This window comes from Dama dama, chromosome 24, assembly GCF_033118175.1.
Source record: "Dama dama isolate Ldn47 chromosome 24, ASM3311817v1, whole genome shotgun sequence".
Taxonomy (NCBI): Eukaryota; Metazoa; Chordata; class Mammalia; order Artiodactyla; family Cervidae; genus Dama; species Dama dama.
The window spans coordinates 57,103,106-57,124,095 of NC_083704.1; the positions used below are offsets into that span (position 1 = coordinate 57,103,106).

At 46.8% G+C, this 20,990-nt stretch overlaps 1 protein-coding gene across 1 annotated transcript in view; it reads left to right on the top strand.

Annotated features, from left to right (window-relative positions):
• LTF (lactotransferrin) overlaps nt 1-18,173 on the top strand; it is a 28,489-nt gene extending 10,316 nt beyond the window's left edge. The window contains exons 7-17 of the mRNA XM_061128799.1: nt 408-586; nt 1,008-1,182; nt 1,693-1,847; nt 3,476-3,566; nt 5,845-5,892; nt 6,746-6,901; nt 8,800-8,941; nt 12,896-12,963; nt 14,888-15,072; nt 16,197-16,386; nt 17,955-18,173. Of these exons, the coding sequence (XP_060984782.1) occupies nt 408-586; nt 1,008-1,182; nt 1,693-1,847; nt 3,476-3,566; nt 5,845-5,892; nt 6,746-6,901; nt 8,800-8,941; nt 12,896-12,963; nt 14,888-15,072; nt 16,197-16,386; nt 17,955-17,989 (1,424 nt within the window). The 3' untranslated portion in view covers nt 17,990-18,173. The remainder of the gene's footprint in view (nt 1-407; nt 587-1,007; nt 1,183-1,692; nt 1,848-3,475; nt 3,567-5,844; nt 5,893-6,745; nt 6,902-8,799; nt 8,942-12,895; nt 12,964-14,887; nt 15,073-16,196; nt 16,387-17,954) is intronic.
• The last annotated feature ends 2,817 nt before the right edge of the window (nt 18,174-20,990 follow it).

Sequence of the window (20,990 nt, forward strand, 5' to 3'; positions counted from 1 at the left end):
GTTTCTTGCTTTAAAATTTTTACCATTTTAATTCTTTCTAGAGATATGGGTTAAGACAGCAGTCCCTGGCTTGTTTCCATCCTGGGACCCTTTGTAGTTGGGGTTGTCATGGAAACAGATGGGTCTGGTTCAGTCTCCTTGGCTTGCCAGGCAAGAGTTGCAACCATCCCAGAGCCTGTTTGATCCAATCAGAGGAACATGGGCTTGTCCTTAAGGCTTCCTGGGCACTGTCTTTACTTTTCCAAATGTTCTGGAGCAATCCACTGGCCTTCTGACCCCCAATTTTGTCAACTGTATAAGATGTCTCCTCCAGCTCAAATTCTATGGGGGGAGGAGGGCCACAGCTCATGGCTACTGACTGGGGTTTGCTCATCTGGACCCTCCTCTCCACCTCTCCCTTCCCCCAGAGAACTTGCCAGAGAAGGCTGACAGGGACCAGTATGAGCTGCTCTGCCTAAACAACTCTCGGGCGCCAGTGGATGCATTCAAGGAGTGCCACCTGGCTCAGGTCCCTTCTCATGCTGTTGTGGCCCGAAGTGTGGATGGCAAGGAGGACTTGATCTGGCAGCTTCTCAGCAAGGCACAGGTATTCCCACCCACAGGACCCCCACCCGCTTGGATCTGGTGGTGGGGAGGTTTCCTTCCTTCCTTCCCAAACTTCCCACCACTCTGGAAGATTCAGTGGCCTGCCTATCTAGGCCATACTCCATACAGCTGAAACAATGACGCCTCCTCTAGCGTGACCCACTGGCGGTGTCTCCCGGGCTGCAATAGAAGTAGCGGGAGGATGATGCAATATTCTCAAGACTCTAAGGTGCTCAGACCCAGCAACTTCGTAAAGACGAAGCCAAGACTGAGCTATGTCACAGGGATGCCATGAGACCCTCTACAGGAGGAGGCCGACCCAGCTCTCAGAATCATCCCGGAGTTCCAGATACTCTGTTTCAACCTGGTGTTTCAGTTTCCTGTTTACCACTGACATCGTAATTCTCTTTGCCCTTAATTAGGAGAAGTTTGGAAAAAACAAGTCTCAGAGCTTCCAGCTCTTTGGCTCTCCAGGCAGCCAGAAGGACCTGCTGTTCAAAGACTCTGCCCTTGGGTTTTTGAGGATCCCCTCAAAGATAGATTCGGAGCTGTACCTGGGCGCCCGCTACTTGACCGCCTTGAAGAACCTCAGGGAAAGTGAGTGAGGGCCAGGCCCGCCCTAAGGGCAGGCCGGTGTGGGCGGTGAGCCTTGGCTGAGGCCTCGGGGGAGCACCTCACACCCTCCAGCCCTGCCCGCTGTGGGCCGCTGGGCCCTGCTCTGTGGCGGTCCCTTGGTCACTCCCAGCCCCTGGAGGCCTTCACCGTGTAGGTATGATGTGAGTGTGAGCGTCTTCTGCGGAACACGTCAGGTGACAAGGGCCTCCAGAGGAGCATGCCGCCTCCTGATAATACTGCGGCAGGACCCTGAGTGCGTCAGGTCGCCCAGCCCTGGTAGAGCAGTCAGTTTGCCTCCGGGGACGTGAGAAGTATGAAGACACCCCAAGAGAGCCAGGGCCCCTCCTGGGGTGAATCCAGAGCCCTGGGCCCTGAACTTGGCCACGATACCACCCTGGGTCAGCTCAGCCATGGCCCCTCCTCCGCTGGAGGCTTCAGGTGGACTCTGGGTGAACGGGGAGGCTGCCCTGTTGACCGCTGTGTCCCCGGCAGCTGCGGAGGAGGTGAAGGCGCGGTCCGCGCGGGTGGTGTGGTGCGCGGTGGGGCCCGAGGAGCAGAAGAAGTGTCAGCAATGGAGCCAGCAGAGCGACCAGAGCGTGACCTGCGCCACGGCCTCCACCACCGACGACTGCATCGCCCTGGTGCTGGTAGGGCGCCTGCCGCCGGCCTGCGAGTGCTGCGGGTGGGGGGCCCAGGCCACCGCATCTGCTTGGAGGGGAGCAGGGTCTCAGCGGCGCTTCGGCCCCCAGGGGGGCAGGGTCTGCCCGTGCCTGCGCAGAGTGGGGACAGACGCAGCTTTCTGTCCTCCAGAGTGTCTCTTGTGGGCTTCCCACTCTTCTGATCTTAAGAACAACTCACAGTGAATGCAGGTAATTTGGAAAATTTAGAAAGATGGGATGTAAAAACAAGCAGAACAACGGAACCTCATATGGAGCTGCCACAGTTCAAGGCGTGTTAGTCAGTCTGGTCTGACTCCTTGTGATCCCATGGACTGTCGCCCTCCTCTGTCCGTGGGATTCTCCAGGCAAGAATACCGGAGTGGGTTGCCATGCCCTTCTCCAGGGGATCTTCCCGAACCAGGGCTTGAATCCGAGTCCCCCGCGTTGCAGACAGATTGTTTACCATCTGAGCCAGCAGGAAAGCACCACAGTTAAGAGTTTCACTAATTCCTCACCCTAGGATTCATCAATTCATCTCAGTTTAGCCTTGGAACAGTAGTGGATCGTTCCACCTACGTTGTGTTGAGTCCTTTTCATTTAACAGTATATCTTGGCCATTTTCCCATGTGACATATGTTTTGAAAACACTTAAAAATTTTTTTTTCAGTGACTTCCCTAGTGGTCCAGTACTGACGAGTCCAGGGAGGCCTGCAGGGGGCCTTGGTTTGATCACTGTGTGGGGAAGATCCCATGTGCTGCATGGTGTGGCCAAAAAAAAAAAAAAAAATTATTTCAGGTTATCTTGTGTATGGACGTGGCACAATTTAGTCATGACCCTCTTCTTCTTGGTCCCCTTATTTTGATGTTATCAATAACCCTGTTCTGTGTGGCCTTGAATAGAAACCCTCTTCCACATCTCCAATTACCTTCAATACAATTGTAAAAAAGTTATTAGTCAAAGAGGGAGTTTCACAGTCTTGCTGAATTCATGTTCCAGTGCTGGAGTGTGGGCTCGTTCATTCTGATGGTGAGCGAATTTAATTGGTTCTTTCACTTGCTGAATCCTTTGAGTGTACTGCTAATGAGCGGAGACTAGACAAGACCAACCCTTCCCACCTGCCTCCTCAGTGAGGGCGGCTGGTGCAGGAGTGCGTCCCAACAGTGCTCCAAGTACAGAAGGAGTTTTTGTTCTGAGTCCCTGGGGTAAGGAATCCACCTGCCAATGCAGGAGATGCCGGTTTGATCCCTGGGTCAGGAAGATCCCCTTGAGGAGGAAATGGCAACTCACTCCAGTATTCTTGCCTGGAAATCCCATAGACAGAGGAGCCTGGTGGGCTACAGTCCATGGGGTTCCAAAAGTGTCATTCACATCTTAGTGACTAAACAACAGCAACAACTGGGCTGCCTGTTCCTGGTCTTTCCGGTGGAAGTGACAGCATGAAAGGCATGTACGGCTGGTAGAGAATTAATAGTGCATGTGGCGTTTCCTTGGGGTGCTCAGATCCATCCTTGCTGCTTCGCTGGGGCACCTGACATCTGTTCTCTTAGAGCTGCAAAGACAGGCAGGATGGGAAATAGCCTCACTGTGGTGCTGAAGATATGCTTTGTCTTGGCAGAAAGGAGAAGCGGATGCCCTGAGCTTGGATGGAGGATATATCTACACTGCGGGCAAGTGTGGTCTGGTGCCTGTCATGGCAGAGAACCGGAGTAAGTGGAGAAGAGTGTCCTCTGGCTTATTCTCTCTGGGCTTCGAGGGCGGGGTAGAGAGGAGTAACCCCACTCGGTGGGTCATGCAGAGACATTAAAATGGACGGATAGGTTCAAACAGGAGAATCAGGAGAAAGAATAGATGCAAGTGGCTGTGTTACCCACATGGCCTATTGTGGTGAGAACTGACAGAGCCCAGATTGATTTCCTCTTTTTGATTTTTAAAAAGATTTTTAGGAAGTTATAGTAAATATTCAGAAAAGTGCACATAGTGTACAACTCAAGAACATTTCACACACCGGTGCATCCCCAAGCGCTAGTGCCCACAGCAAGACACAGCAGGTCCCACAAGTCCTCTGGCATCCACCAGCCCTCTTACCCCCAGCAAGGGTAACGACTCCTGACTTCAAACGGCACAAATTGGTTCTGCCCGTCTTTGAACTTGATGTGAAAGGAGTTGCACAGCATGGACCTTTTAAAATGTCGTTTGCTCAGCATTATATCTCGTTCTGTAGTATTCTGTTGTGACTCTGCTGCAGTTACTTATTTATTCTACTGTGGGTAAGCCTTTGGGTAATTTCCAATGGTGGGCTGCTATGGATAGTGTTGTTGTGAACATCTGGGTCCTTGTCCTGTGGGGAACACAGACGTGCATTTCTGCTGCATGGAACTGCTGGGATGGTCTGTTTGGATTTGATTCTGGACTGCTGAGATTTCTCAGGTGGAGAAAGACAGATACCTTCTGATTTCACTCCTATGTGGGATAGTTAAAAAATAAGTGAATAAACAAAATCAAACCAAAGCAAAGACACAGATTCAGGGAACAGAGTGGTGGATAAGAAAACAGGGAAAGAGAGGTGGGGGAGAGGGAAATGGGTAATGGGGGTCAGCGGTAGGTGATGGATGGGAACTGAAGTTTTGGTGGTGAGCACGCTGCAGGAACGAGGCTTCCCCAGTGGCGCAGTGGCAAAGAATATGCCTGCCCGAGCAAGAGAAGCAAGAGGCATGGGTTTGATCCCTGGGTCAGGAAGATCCCCTGAAGGAGGAAATGACAACCCACTCCAGTATTCTTGCCTGGGAAATTCATAGCCAGAGGAGCCTGTGGGGCTATAGTCCATGGGGTCACAAAGATCACACACACACACACACACACACACACACACACACACACACACACTATAGGTATAGTTCTCATAAAACTTACATAATGTTATAAACCAGTTAAAGAATGCTGTTCCAATAAAACAACACCTACATTCAAGTTACCCATCACATGAAGCAGGGGTGATGAGACCTTTTCCCAAGGAGAGGCCAATTCCAGAGTCCAAAGGCATGGATGGAGAGTGCTGTAAGGAGATGTAAACAATGCCACTTTATCCTTCGCCTCTCCACAGGGAACCAGAGGAGGCCAGGTGCCCCACACCTCCGACCGGTGAGGATTAGGTAGGAGTCCTTTGGTTGCAAATAACACCAACCAGTTGCCAAGTGGCTTACACAAAAAAAAGATAGTTGATTGAATTGTCCAGACGTTAGTTTCAGCAGTTCCACCCCTGGGTACATCCCCAGACATGTGTGAAGATGTCAATGACCACAATGGAAGCAGTGAACTTAGGAACCATAACTCAGCTCAAGTGAGTTACATACGACAGTAAGGCAACTCGAACTTAAAATCACAGTACTGGGGCAAATATCATATGATATCTCTTATATGTGGCATCTAAAATATGGCACAAATGAACCTATCTACAAACAGAAATAGACTCACAGACATACTGAACAGGCTGGTTGCCAAGGGGGATGGGAGGAGGGAGAGGAATGGACTGGGAGTTTGGGCTTGGTAGATGCAAACTATTACTTTTAGAATGGATAAACAACTAGGCCCCACTGTATAGTACAGGAAACCATGTCCAGTTTCCTGGATAAACCATAATGGAAAAGAATATAAAAAGACAAATGTGTGTATGTGTTTAACTGAGTCACTTTGCCATACAGCAAAGATTGACACAACATTGTAAATCAACTATACTTCAGTTTAAAAAAAAAGAACTTAAAAACACAGTATTGGGTTGAATTAAAAACGAAAAAAGGAAGAAACTTAGTGAAGTCTATTATAAAATGCCATTTGTTTATTTTTTTTACAATGCCATTTATTTATGTTAAAAACAAACATACACAAAACCATGCCAATATGCGTTTCTCAATGTGTGTACCTTTGAAAAATAAATGAACACACTAAGCAATGTGTTTAATGACATTTTGCTTCTCTTTATTCTTTCAGAATCCTCCAAAGACAGTAGCTTAGATTGTGTGCTGAGACCAACGGAAGGTGAGTTCAGGGTCAAGGGTACATTCTTGTCCCTGGAGGAGGAGAGGTTGGGAATTAAAAAAAAAAAAAAAAAGTCCCAGAGATGCAGCCATAGAAGCTGTGAGTTCTTTCGCATATGCCAGTCATTCAGAGATGAGAGTGGCTGGGATTCATGTTCACATGGACCCTCACACATGGCAGAGAAAGCTCAGAATTCCTCACTGTGTCCTGAGCATGGGGAGGAGGGGTGGCCCATCCCCATCTCGTATGGATGAGGAAGCAGAGCCCCGGATCTCACTCATAGCCGTGGATAATACTGTCCAGAGCTGGTGCCTCCTCAGCTTCAGTAGAGAGTGACGCTTGCCAGCAGCAGAGTCTACCAAGCATGAGCTAGCAGGAGGGGAGCTGCACCCCACTGGCCCTCTCTCAGCGCAGGGAGGTCCTTGGGGACATCCCCCAGTGTCCACTGAGCACTTAGTCTGGTGGCCGTCATTGCTATGGCCCCATTCAGTTGGCATGTTGCAGCTGGTGATTTATGCACTTTAGGAGTCACACTTGTTGTTCAGTGTTTGTGGCTTGAGTAGCACACATCTAAAATTGAATTGCCAGGAGCAGTGGATGGCTGGTCGAAGACAGTCCCCAGTGGTCACTTCAAGGATCAGCTTAGTATTTCATTTCATAGCCCAGGTCTATCTCATCTTAACATAGAGCAGCAGCTTAAGCTGTGTTGGTCTATTTGACAATGATCAGTCATCTGGGGGGATCGTTGCCTGGTGATGCTTCTTAACCTTTGTGGGCCTGGGTTGCACGCTGTGCAGTAGAGTCTACGGACCGGGCCCTGGGAGGCTAAGACTTGCTCTTCTGTTTGTCCAAGGGTACCTTGCTGTGGCAGTTGTCAAGAAAGCAAATGAGGGGCTCACTTGGAATTCTCTGAAAGGCAAGAAGTCATGCCACACTGCCGTGGACAGGACTGCAGGCTGGAACATCCCCATGGGCCTGATTGCCAACCAGACAGGCTCCTGCAAATTTGGTAGGAATCTTGAGGCAGTCATGGGTTGGCCATCCTGGGGGTAGGCTGGGGTCCCCTGAGAAAGTCAGGGCAGGGAGGGTTGGGATTTGCAGGCCTTGTCTGGTGTAAGCAAGGTCCCCTGTGGCTGCCTTCTTCAGTTTCTTCACACAGCCTGCCCCACGCCCAGTCCACCCCACATGGAGACACAGAACTGGAGTGTCAGTCTGTCTCTCTGCACGCTAAGAATGGATGCAGGTTTGAGAAGTTCAGAAGTCTTTTTTTTTCCCACCTCCTGGAGCTCCAGATCTAAATTCCTCCCAGGCGCTGGCTCCCTAGTTTGGGAAAAGCCACCTGCCTTCCTCATAAAAGGTGTCTTCTGCTACTACACAGAACTGACCTACAGAGGAAACCCAGTAAGACCTCCAGACTTCTGCCTCAGCCTCCCCACTCCTGCCCTCCCCACTGTACACCATGCTCACGCCTCACACAGTAGCCACACCCTACCTGCCGTGGGCCTGGTGATGGAGAGGTGTGTGCCACGTTCTCATTGTGGCTCATGTCCCGGGCAAGCCTCTGCTCCGGTGGGGCCCTGCTGCATTTTGAATGGGTCTTTGCGATTCCACCTTGGCAGGCTTTCATATGGCTCTGCTCCTCCCCAGGAGTGCACCCTGGTGTGGCTCTCTCTGACCCCAGGGCTGCCTCTAAGCTGTGGGGAGGCTGCCAGGACCGTGGAGGGACACTCCCAGCATCGCCTGAGCTTGGCACGTGGTGTGGCTTTTCCAGTGGCAGGAAATGCACAAGTCAGATAAGGGGTGCTATTTGCTCATTCGGGCAGGGCTTCCTTGTCACTTTTATTTCCTCTCTCTTTAACCTGTTTTAATCCGTGTTAACTTCTTGTTGTTGTTGTTTAGTCGCTAAGTTGTGTCCAACTCTGCGACCCCATTAACTGTAGCCCGCCAGGCTCCTCTGTCCATGGGATTCCTCCAGGCAAGAATATTGGAGTGGGTTGCCATTTCCTTCTCCAGGGAATCTTCCCGACCCAGGGATTGGACCTGAATCTCCTGCACTGGCAGGTGGATTCTTTACCACCAGAGAAGCCCCCACTCACTTCTTAATGTGGGCTAAATCGCATGATGAGTTGGTCTAGATTTGGTTCAGCTGCAAGGGCAGAGAACCCCCAGTAGAAGTGAATAGAAAGGCTTATTTCTCTCTCATGTGAGCAAAGCCCAAAGGTGGCTTATCCAGAGCTGACAGGACAGCAACATGGTATCAGGGACCTGGCTTTCAAATATCTGGCTGTTTTGACACGTATGTGACTTCCATGCTCAAGGTCACTCACGGCTCCTGTCACATCTGGCGGTCCAGCCCCTGCTTCTGCTTTCCACGTGCAGAATGAAGGAAGGGAAGAAGGGGCAGAACATGTGTCAGGATACTGGCCCCCGATACTCCCGCTCTTATTTCGGTAGTGAGTGCCTAGCCACGTGGCTTACTAGCCACAGAGTCTGATAAGGCTCATCTCTGTTTAACCGGGTACCAGGTGCCCTGGTAAAAATCAGGGTTCCTATTCCTGAGGAAAACGGGGAGATCAGAACCTGGACATTTTGCAGCTTCTGATACCATGGCCATTGAATTCATCAAGCTGAGTCCCCTGCTCGAGGCTGCGGTGATGGGACCCTTTGTACAGTCACAGACTCTCTTCTCCAGCCCCAGTCAGGCTTCCCATAGTCTCAAGTTTTTCTGAGTCCTGCTGGGGCCCAGGTTGGTGGTAACTTGTCACTACGTGTTATAATGTCTGTGTTCTGTCTGCCTTGGTCAGTGTGATGAACAGAAACCAAGCCACGTCCGTCCCCTGTTAGGCAAAGACCACTTAACCTTGACACAGGTAGGAAGAGCTGGCTCCCCCTGTTTCTTCTCTGCAGATGAATTCTTTAGTCAGAGCTGTGCCCCTGGGGCCGACCCGAAATCCAGTCTCTGTGCACTGTGTGCTGGTGACGACCAGGGCCTGGACAAGTGTGTGCCCAACACAAAGGAGAAGTACTATGGCTACACCGGGGCTTTCAGGTGAGTGCTGTGGCCAGGCCTCATCAGGACAGGGCCTTGTCCCTCATCCTCCAGGACCTTGGCACGCCACGTTTCTTTTTTTTTTCTCTTTGTAAAATATATTCCCTTTATTTTTAATTGGAGGACGACTGCTTAACAATGATCTGTTGCTTTCTGCCGTACAAAGCATGAATCAACCATAAGTACTAGGAGTATATGTATATCGCCTCCCTCTCTGCCGCCCGCCCCCCGGAACACCCCTGCAGGTTATCGCTGAGCCCCAAGTTGAGCTCCCTGTGTGGTACAGCGACTGTCTGTTTTACACGTGGTGATGTTTACAGTTCAGTGCTTCTCTTCTCCTTCCCCCTGCTGTGCCCGCAGGCCTTTGGCACTGCATTGCTAAGGGGCCTGATGTGGTCTGTCGGGAGCAGCCTGGGGATCAGCTGATGGGCGGGCCAGGGGAGGGCTTCTCCCACCACACCCACCACCCCACGAGTGGGGACTGACCCTGGGTCTGTCTGACCTCAGCTCTGCTGGGCCCCTTCCTGTGTCCTGGAACCAAGGTCAATCTCAGTGGACCTCAGTGTCATGTCCAGAATCAGATAGGGAGAGGTTGTGGTCTAAGTCCTTTCGGCAACTCAGTTTTATGGGGAAGAATTCTCTTTCCCGTAAGCACCACCTTCTCCCCCAGTCTAGGTAGTTATGTCTTGCGTTTTTCTGCTCTCTTTGATTTTGGCCTTAGAAATGGCAGAGAAAGAGTGTTGCAGAGTTATTCTCCACTAGTGAAAAATAAACCAAAAAATGTTTTCAGAATTCACAAATTATAAACACTTAGTGAATTACAGTATCTTTTCACAGTCCTCATTTTTTCAATCCCATTCATGCAGCTGTGACTTCTGAGTGATATGATTAGGGGTTTGAAGGGCAGAGTTCTCCCCCATCCGTTATTTTTTCTCTATTCGCCAAGAATATATTTCACCACCAGGTGGCGTCATGTATCTGAGAAACTCTGCTCAAACTGGTCTTTGGAATTTTTTAAATATAAATTCAGTAGCCCTCTCTCCAGTGATGGGATGATATAAAAGTAGCTTTTGCTCTACTCTGAGTGACTTATTAAATATTTCATGAATGTACAAAAAATTTTTAAGGGGCTAAATTTTTGCACATGGAAAAGCTGTCATGTGATTCCACTCAGAAATACTGAACAGACAACTTGTCTGATAAAAAACCATGAGGTTTTCCTTTTCAAACCTATAGTAAGGCACTATTTCACTGAAAACACATACACTTTAGAATTCCTATTTATACTAGAAGGAAATGCTTTGTCTTTTGCTCAACTCGAAAGTTGGAACTGGAAGTTCTGTTCGTCTCTCTGACATCCTCATATACTGCTGGTTCTCAGTTTTTAAATGTCAGCTATTTTCTGCTGATTTTTTATTATGAAGGAAGAAAATCTAGCCTCTGTTACTGCTCCTGTGCCTCTTCCACTGATAACCACAGACTTCACCTCCTTTTAGTGTCCAAAAAGAGTATGACGTATTTAGGGCTTACTTTATCATGAATATGCAAATTTTAGTCTCATATTAAATATGTGACATAATAAGATTATATTTCCCTTACTGTACAAAGTTTTAGTTTACTCTGGAGTTGATAAATGTCTTATTAAACTTTGCTTAACTTTCTATACTGCTTTTAAAAAATCACTCATTCATCTTCAAACCTTCTACTTGTAGCACAAATCTCCTAACGTTCTGTGCATAAACAGACTGGGTGCGGCCCCAGGTTCATCATTTACTTGCGAATGTTGCATCTGAAGTTTCCACCCTCCTTCCCAGTCTAGATTGATCCTTTCTAGGCTCCCCCCGGAACAACTGCTCCTGGGATTCCCCTGAATCATCATTCTGGGATTTTCCATTGTCTTACTTCCTGTTAAAGGACTTGTTTTCTGGATCCCTCATCTTTCGCTTTCAGGATTTTGTTGCGACAGAACATGTCTTTTTGAGAAAGAGTGAGTAGGAGTTGCTGGTTTTTGAGTATTTACATGTTTAAAAACATCTTTAGTCCACCCTTGAAGGGATTTATAGTTTGACTGAATAAGTGTAGACTAGAAAAAATTTTCCCTAGGAATTTTGACAGGATTTCCACATCTGGGAAATGGCAGTATTAACTGGCTTGATCAACTGTCCCACGAAAAACAAGGAAAAATGTTGGATTCAGCACAAACACACACACACACAGACACATTCCTAAGAGCATTGAATAACTGACAAAGTAACAAGGGATTATTAGACTAAAATCTAAGGAGACAGGGACTCAGGGAGCTAAGTGGAGCCACTTTGTCCTGAGGACAGTTAGTGACTGACAAACTTACACTCAGAGGTTACATATACCTTTAGGGTAGGGCTGAACGAGAGGTAGCTTCCGCTCCACTCCCATAGGGCTTCAAGTTGCCTAGATGCTGAGGAAAATACATACCATCCCCGAAAAAGTGAAACCATGGGCCAGCTCTTACATGAATTTGCAGCTGCAACTTGTGTCTCTTAGGATGGTTCAGAAATTCTCAACTCCTAATTCTAAAAAAAGTGACCCTAGACTAAGGACATCACTTCTCTAGGAACCTGTCTGGAAAACAGCATCTTCAGGTTAGGCCTCAAAGACTGCTCAGAAATACTCTGAATAATAATGAGCCAGACACAGTAAAAAGAGTAACTATAACAATGTTAAACAAACACACAGGGAAGAAGTTGCCGGAAGTGGAAAACAGAAGAATCAGCAGATTAGTGTTCTTAAAAGGAATAAATAGAACTTCTAGAAAGGAAAAAAAGTACAGCAATTGAAGTTAGCTATGCAGCTGACCAATTTAACAGATTAAACATAGCTAAAAAGAGAAGTAGTGATGTGAAAAATATATGAAAAAATTATGCAGAATGTAACATAGAAAATAAGCAAATTCAGAAATTTAAGAGCATCAATCCATTGTCTTCTAAATCTAGAGTTTCTGATGAGAAAGCTGATAGTGGTTTTTGATCCTTAATTCTTTGTATATGACATTTCTTTCTTCTTGAAAAGAAAATTGTTTTTAAGTTTTCAGCAGTTTATTTTTGGCTTCCTAATTCTGAGAGAGAAATTTTAGAAAGCTCACGAGATGTTTTAGTAAACAGATCTACACAAAGAATATTTTTTTGAAGGGTAAATAAATCAGACATATTTGATGCGTATTTATCTCTAAATTTCAGAGATTAAATAATGAATGAAAAACACTCTTTAGGAAAAATGAGTTCAGGGTTTCATCCCATGTAATGCTTTGAAAATTATTTTCTTGAAAAGTTTTTGATTTTAAAAAATAAAAGAAATAAGCAATAGTTGTAAAAATTATTTTTTAAATCTCCCTCCAGTGTTCTGAAACTTCAAGAGGGTATTTATGTGGGTCTTCTTTTAATCCATTGAATGGCACATATGTATTTACACATGTATATAGGCTCTATTTAGTCCTCCTGTTCTCAGCTACTTTCAGTGGTACCTAGTGCTTTTAATTGTTGAGTCTTTCTGGAGGTCTGCTGTGCACATCAGCTTTCTCCTTGGGTGTCCCCCACCCAAGTCAGACACTTGGGTGTCCAATTTATGTCACAGTTTTCTTTGCTCTGTTGGGTCAATTACCGCTCACCCATTTGATCTCTGACTTCCAAATGACATTATTATCTTCTCTCTTTCCCTCTTGCCTTCCTCTCACTCATGGATTTGTGGCTTAAAAAAAAATCTCATTCGTGCCATGTTATTGGCATTTTAGAAGGAGGGAGGGTACTCAGAAGTCTTTCAGCTACCATTTTAAACTCTAAAGTTCCTGGACATATTTGTCTTTATTTTTTCTATGTTTACTTCCATGTTGCAGTTTTTGGAATGCGTGTTATAAATAGTTATGAAAATTCTAATAGTTTTTCCTCTCTGGCAATGTTTTTATTCTCTGGGACAATTTAGGTGCCTGGCTGAGGACGTTGGGGACGTTGCATTTGTGAAAAATGACACAGTCTGGGAGAACACTAATGGTAGGTGAAGGTGTTTTCCTTTCCCCTTCAGAGCACAATCTTTGCCGTCACAACATAGCCTACCGTTGTGGCAGTCCCAGCGTGGGTTGGAAGAGAATTTCCTGACACAGAGTATTTCAGAAAGGAGCGACTTTATAAGAACAAGGAGCAGAGATAACGAGGGTGCAGGCGCAGTGGGCCGACCTCCTGACCAGGGAGAGTCGACCGAACACTGTTAGAACAGCAGCTAGGCTCAAGGGAGAGCCAACTCTTTCCTGGGTAAGTAGCCAAGTTTTATAGCCTCAAGACGAAAATTGCTGCTGGAATGGTGGCATTAGGTGAATGGTTAGGGCGCTAGAGGGTGAGTACCAGGGTAGACACTTTTTCCTGTTAATAATATGGAGTCAGGAAACTGGTTGGTAAGGATCAGGTGGGCTTTTGGCAATGGTTACAGTGGAGCTCAGTCAGTTCCAGAGGTGACCTTGATTCTGGGCCACAGAAGCACGTCATCTGCCTGTCTCAGCTGATCAGAAGTTGAAGGTGAATGATACTAAAAAAAAAAAAAATTGACATATGCAAGTAAAATTTCCCCTTTTAAAAAAGGAAGTAGAAGCCTTCATTCAGCCCCTATAAACTCTCAGTGGGGAGACTCCTTGGGGAGTGAATGAGGGCAAAATCACAGGTGGATGCAGATGATCAAAGGGAAGATCGGCCAGCCAGTAGAGAAGTAGCCACTCTCTTCTGACCTCTGGTGAAAATAATAATGATAAATTCAAGACTCTCAGCAGTTTGCTACCTTCTAAACTGCACCCCTGTGCTCACCTCCCGACAGCCTCCCCACCCAGAGGCTGGAGAAAGCCTCTTCCTCCCCTGGAGAAAGAACTGCCTCAGCTTTCCACCTCCCTCCTTCAGAGCCAGCTACAGTCCTAGCCTCTGCTTCCTCAAGTCCCTGGGGAGAGCGACTGAGGCCAGACATGTAAATTTTGGGATGATCTATTGGAGGAAGTGTTTTCTTGAGGGGAGAGGGCAAAAGGAGAGAAGCAGCCGTGAGACCAAGGAAGTCATATTTGCATACACACAGGCGATTTGCATACACACAGGCGGGCATGCACACAACTGCATTTCGAATTCAGGAACCTTGAATCGAAGTGATCTCCAGGGCTCAGCTGAGTATAGTTTTAAGCTTCTCTGGGATTTTGCAACTGTATTTTATTGAAATTGATTTAAATATATTTGATAGACCCATAAGAGAAGTTCCTATCCTTCTTCTAGTTACATTAAGAGCATTGGAATACGAAAGGAAACAACTTCTTCTTGAACACAAACCAGCGCTTCTATTTCTGGAACTTGCTGGAAAATATGGATTTTCCATATTTTCATGATACACATTCCAATGTAACAGCTTTATGGAGATATAATTTACCTACTGTAAAATCCACCCATTCGGACTGTCCGATTCAGTAATCTCCAGTGCATTCACAGAGCGGTGCAGTTGCCAACAAAATCCAACAGGAGAACGTTCACAAAACCCCTCAAAGAAGCTCTGCTCCTGTTAGCAGTCGCTTCACCCCACCCCCAGAGCTGGCAACCACCAATTCACTTTCTGTCTTCAAAAAATAGATTTGCCTATTGTGGGCATTTCACAGAAATGGAATCCTACGATACGTGGTCTTCTGTGACTGGCTTGTTTCACTTTGCATCATGTTTTCATCCGCGTGGTAGCATGTGTCAGAACTTGGCTCCTTCTTGTTGCTGAGTAAGACTCCATCGTGAGGATATAGCGCGGATATTTGATACGTTTGAAGTCTGTATAACTTGAGGAGCTTTATTTGTTCTCCTTCACATGTGTGCATTTCAAGAGGCCGGTGGGTGGTCACAGCCCCAGAAAGGAGGCTTTGACTCAGCCGGGCAGCCGTGGCTGATGCAGCCTTCTCTCTATCTCCAGGAGAGAGCAGTGCAGACTGGGCTAAGAACTTGAACCGCGAGGACTTCAGGTTGCTCTGCCTCGATGGCACCAGGAAGCCTGTGACAGAGGCTCAGAACTGCTACCTGGCGGAGGCCCCAAGTCACGCTGTGGTGTCTCGGAGCGATAGGGCAGCACATGTGGAACAGGTGCTGCTCCACCAGCAGGTGAGGATCGCAGGGCCTCCTGCCTGTTCTTACCTGCAGGGGCTCCTCTTAGGTGGTCAGCCACGGAGCCCAGTGGAGCCGCTCATCGCCAGCCGTTCTTCCTTGGGCCCCCGCTTGAAGCTGGAGATGACAGTATTTGTCCGCACTGAGGGGCTGCCCCGAGTCTCAGGCCCCTGGGCGTGTGCTCACTGCCCAGCCAGGAGAGGCTGTCTCTCCTTGAGCCTCCTGTTGTTCTTCCGGCAAATGAGGGAGGCGACTGAGCCTTGCTCTCACAGTCAGGTAGAAAGTTGAGTTTCTTCTGTTGATGTCTGCAGAGCCTGGGCTGGCTGGGCAGCGTTCTCGACAAGGCCCGTGCACTTGTAATCTCTAAAAACAACCGACCCAGAACCTCTATAGATGTAAGACTCTCTATGTGAAGACATTTGAAAGAAATCCTATAATTTCCTTTAAGTCTGGGATTTTTCTATTAGCTTATCTAGTTCTGTGTTAAAACGGCATGTTTTCTTCTAGATGTGCTTTAAAGACAGTGACCCTGGGATGTAAAAATAGGCCCAATAACTAGCATGTATGGAGCTCCCACTATGCATAGTCACAGGTGCTGTTAAGAGGTCTCCACTATGAAGGTGCTTGGTCCTTGCAGCTTACCTCTGGGAGCCCTGGGCACAAAGGAGGAACCACGGTCGGGGGAGACTAGGTGACCTGCCCAAGGCAATGACCCGGTCTGTGGCAGAGAGGATTTCCCATGCAGACTGCCCCTCTGGGAGAGCCGGCCTATTAGAATGCTAGAGGTGATTAACCTTGAGGACGGTTCTCAAACTCCTCATCTGGTACCTAGTCACCCATAAGAAGTTCTGAGGGTGGAGGCCACAGATTAAGAAGCAAGGCAAGATGGTGGGAAGTGATATCAGAAGTGGTGAGGTGCCTGGGCGCTGGCCTGGGGCCTGGAGCAGGGGGACACAGGGCAGGGAAGGCTCAGCCAGGACAGCGGGTCGCTTCTAGAGCTCAGCCCCTTTTGCCCCACGGTCTTCCTGCAGCTGACCCTGCACAGCAGAAATTGCCTCCCAGGTCCATAATCTCTCCTCTTTTCCTCAGCTGGTCTCTTACTGTCTGCCCTTCTGACACAGGCTCTGTTCGGGAGAAATGGAAAAGACTGCCCGGACAAGTTTTGTTTGTTCAAATCTGAAACCAAAAACCTTCTGTTCAATGACAACACTGAGTGTCTGGCCAAACTTGAAGGCAGACCAACGTATGAAAAATATCTGGGGACAGAGTATGTCACGGCTATTGCCAACCTGAAAAAATGCTCAACCTCCCGTAAGTGGAATATCAATAGCATCACTGAGAAACCATCTTGCATGAAGGTCAAAGTTGGAGGGTCAAACATTTTGGGGGTGATGTGGGTTTAAAAATGTTAAGGCAATACAATGTCTCTGTACCTCAGAGATGGAGATGGTGAAGGACAGGGAGGCCTGGTGTGCTGCAGTCCATGGGGTCGCAAAGAGTTGGACATGACTGAGTGACTGAACAACAAATACCTCAGGAAATTATGCTCTTGTTGATGAAGTGAAGGAATTAGAGAATAAAGTAAAGCAGTAGATAATATGCTAAATTTTTATAATGCTGATAGCAATTGTAAATATGTGTATGCATGTAAATATATCTATGTACGTAAATATATGTATGTATGTATAGACATGGGTTTCCCAGGTGGTGCTAGTGGTAAAGAACCTTCCTGCCAATGCATATAAACATATGTACACATGTATTTACATATATATTGAGAAATGGCAAATTCTGATTTCTAGGCAGTTACCACAAACAGTAACCATAGAGAATACAAATTCTCAAAACCATTTTAGCCAGGAAAATGTATTGACAACAATTTAAAAATGTTTAGAAGACATAGCAGAGTGTGGTAAGGCTCCAGGCAATAATTCCCACATCTTAGTGAGTTCTGCCTCCTCTGTGCACTGGAGTCATCCAGGTCCCTGTTCCTGGTCCCTCCCCAGGGGAGTTGGAGGCCTTGGTGGGGCTTCTGTGGTGGTCCAGGGGGAGGGGGAAGGCTGGGACTCTCTACATCAGTGGTTCTCAACCAAGGATGATTTTGCCCCTGAGGCATTTGGCAATGCCAGGAAGTGTTTTTAATTCTGATGACTTCGGGCAGGGGTGCTGCTGGCGTCTGCAGGTAGAAGCAGGGATGCTTCTAAACAAAGCACAGAACAGCCTTCACAATGAAGAATTCCCCAGCCCCAATGTCAGTAGTGCCAAGGCTGGGAAACCCTGCTGTATCCACAGATATCTCGGGGAATCGTGATGCAGGTGGATCTAGGGCCACACTTACAAACCCTACTGCAGGGCTACTCTTCAGAGCAGCCCACTCAGGACGGCGCAGACTATACCCCTCTGGAGGGCAGGGCTCCTCTGTCTGTGCTGAATCCCCAGCACTTAAACGAGACTCGTGCAAAGCAGGTGCTCAGGAGGGCTTCATGGGTGAATGAGTGAATGAGTAGGTAGACGCTACTGCAGGCAGATTTGCACGAAGATGATCAGTTGCTCACAGAAGAAATTCAAGGACCATGTGAACTTGAGAGTGTGACAGCTGATTCACCTGGAGACAAGTGGGTGGGGCTTGTGTCACTCAGGCCAGAGCAGGAAATCTCGAAGCTCAACGAGGACCAGAGCTTCTCTGTGCTCCCTTGGGCCCTGCTGCTCTTAGCAGGAGGGGTCATTGGGAACTATGGGGATGGCAAGCTTTGACCTACAGTGGGGAAGAAGGGCAGAGGGAAGTCTGTTTTAGTGTCTTCTTTGATTGATGTATTGATTCCAAGAAAAAAAAAAAAAGGAATCCGTTTCTGAATCTCTGGCTTTGTTGTGTCCCACAGCGCTTCTGGAAGCCTGCGCCTTCCTGACGAGGTAAAGCCTGCAAAGAAGCTAGCCTGCCTTCCTGGGCCTCAGCTCCCCCCTGCTCTCAGCCCCAGGCTCCAGGCGCGAGGGACCTCCCTCTCCCTTCCTGAAGTCGGATTTTGCCAAGCTCATCAGTATTCACAACTCCCTGCTGTCATCCTAGCAAGAAATAAAATTAGAAATGCTGTTGATTTTCATTCCCTATAAAATGCCAATTATCTTCTCTCGAATGTCATACTGAAATCATGTCTGACCAAACACCCGCCCAGTGGAACCTTTCCTTCCCTGTTTTCCAGGTCGCACCCGCCTCCCGCTTTCCTGCGGTTTTGTGTTTGGTGTCTGATGGTCTGGAATCTAAGGTCAGGCTAAGCAACTGTTTTTCTCTAGGGTACCTAGTTGGCCGGTTAGATAGTTGTCTGTGTAAGTGTATGTTTGAGTGTGTATGTGCATATATGTGTGTTTCTAAGGTGGGGGAAGAAATAGAGAGTAGGAATCAAGTGATCAGTGGAAGAATGTGGGTTTATGAGTATTTGGTATTTTAAGTAAATAGCATCAGGTGTAGTAAATGTACAAATATAGACACCAGGGGAAAATGTGGAATACAATGGGCCCTCCGTGTCCCTGGGTTACACAGCCTTGAATTCAACCAACAGAGGACTGAAAATATGTGAAAAATTTCGGAAAGTTCCAGAATGCAAACCTTGAATTTGCCATGTGCTGCCAACTATTTACATATCGTTTACATTGTATTAGGCGTTATAAGTAGCCTAAATGTATATGAGGAACAAAAAAAGATAAAATGTACAGGAAGATATGCATAGGTTGTATGCAAATACTACATCATTTTACATAAGGGACTTGAGCATCCTTGGATTTGTCCTGAAACCAATCCCCGGGTATACTGAGGTACAAGGGAAAACTAACTGTGCATTTATCCCTTGGCTTTATTGGCCCTCATTCTCCAGTTAACCTCTAGTCATTGGTTTTCTCAGCCAAGCTCTTTCAAGTGCGGTCAGAGAGGGGCTACCTTCACTTCCTTCAGCAAGTCAGGTGGATGGTTGGGTCATTCTCTCTTCACCTCACTGTAATTTGATTCTAACCTATTCATTCACTCCCTTGAAGTGAATAAGAATTCTGGAATAAGACAGAAGCTTAGTAGGGTTCCCATCTCTTCCCCCGAGCCCCTTACATCTCTGATCCTGTGGACCACGTGTTCCTTGAAGCCCTGTTTCCTGATCTTCCTTGCTGCTCCTCCTCCTCCCTTTCTCTGCCTTTAACATTTTTTAAAATTTATCTTTAAAATTTATTATTATTATTATTCTGCTTGTTGTACTGGGTCTTCGTTTCTGGAAGGACTTTTCTCTAGTTGTGGAGAGCGGGGGCTACCCTTTAGTTGTGGTGCATCGGCTTCTCACTGCAGTGGCTTCTCTTGTTGTGGAGTATGGACTTCAGGGCTCATGGGCATCAGTAGATAACTTAAGTGGAATGAAAGGCCCATGAAATCCCCTCTTCTGGCTGAAATAAAGTTTCAAAGTCTAACATCACTGTATCCACTGAAAGTGAAAGTTGCTCAGTCATGTCTGACTCTTTTCGACTCCAGGCCAGAATACTGGAGTGGGCAGCTTTTCCCTTCTCCAGGGGATCTTCCCAACCCGGGAACTGAACTGAGATCATCTACATTGCAGGCAGATTTTTTACCAACTGAGCTATCAGAAAGCCCCTGTATCCATTAGCTCATGCTAAATTATGTCAACATCCTAGTGCCTTATATAACAAAGCCACATTCATGGGTCATGGGTCACATGCATGCCTGTCATGAGTCATCAGAGACTCTGTTGTTCATCTCTTTATTCTGAGACCCAGGCTGAACCAGCAGCTCCCACCTGGGGTGTGTTGGCCTATAAACAGGGGAAAATAAAGAGTTGGAGGCATGACACAATAACTCTTAAAGCTTCCTCCTGGGAGAGGCCATATAATTTCCATCATTTCATCACCCAAAACAAGTCAGGAGGTCATAGCATCACTGTCTGTGTGTCGGGGGGAGGGGTCTTTGGTCTCACATCCTTTCACTCTGATACTGAATTGAGTGTGAGCTCTGTTTGGTGTCCCTGGTTTTACTTTCTGAAACCCCCAAGTTCCTTATAATCTTCTAGGAAAGCTCATGGCCTTGCATTCTGCATGGTTCCCACTCTAAGCTTTTTTCTGCCTGACACAGATTTTAATGACCATCAATTTTAATACATTTTAGCACATTCCACTTCAGATTGTACTGAATTAGTGTTTCCTCAGTTTTTTGGAAAATATTCTTGTCTATAGTTAACCCATGCAGACTATTCACGGAGGCTAATTATTTACTCACTTCAAACTCACCACTAATTCCTCAGACAACAGTTTACAGCATCTGTAACATCTATTTACTCATCAAAAGCCAAGGAAAGCCATTCAGAACCATCTGCCTTGTTTTTTGACCATTGATATTGGTCCCAATGTCTTCAACTTTGTAAGCAAGAATTGTCAATGAAAGGTTAACAGTCTTTTTTTTTTTTAATATTTATTTATTTTTGGTTGTGCTCAGTCTTAGTTTCTGCATGGGCTTTTCACTAGTTGCGGTGTTTCGGCTTCTCATTGTGGTGGCCTTATCCGCTGTAGACCACCGGCTCTAGGGCATGAGGACTTCAGAAGTTGCAGTTCCCTGGCTCTAGAGCACAGACTCAGTACTTGTGGTGCAAAGGCTTAGTTACTCTGTGGCATGTGGGAGCTTCCCAGATCAGGGATTGAATTTGTGTCCTCTACACTGGCAGGCAGATTCTTTATCACTGAGCTACCTTAACAGTCTTAAATAAGTTAATTTTCTCTGGACACATTTGTTTACAGTTGCAATCAAATGATTTCTTTAATTCAACATAGTTAAAAGGCTTTTCTTGCTTGGTTAACAAATGAGCTACTTAGAAACTTACTTTGCTTATAGCCTTATTTCATTTTTTGTTCTGAAGAAAAAAAGCTTAAAAAAATTT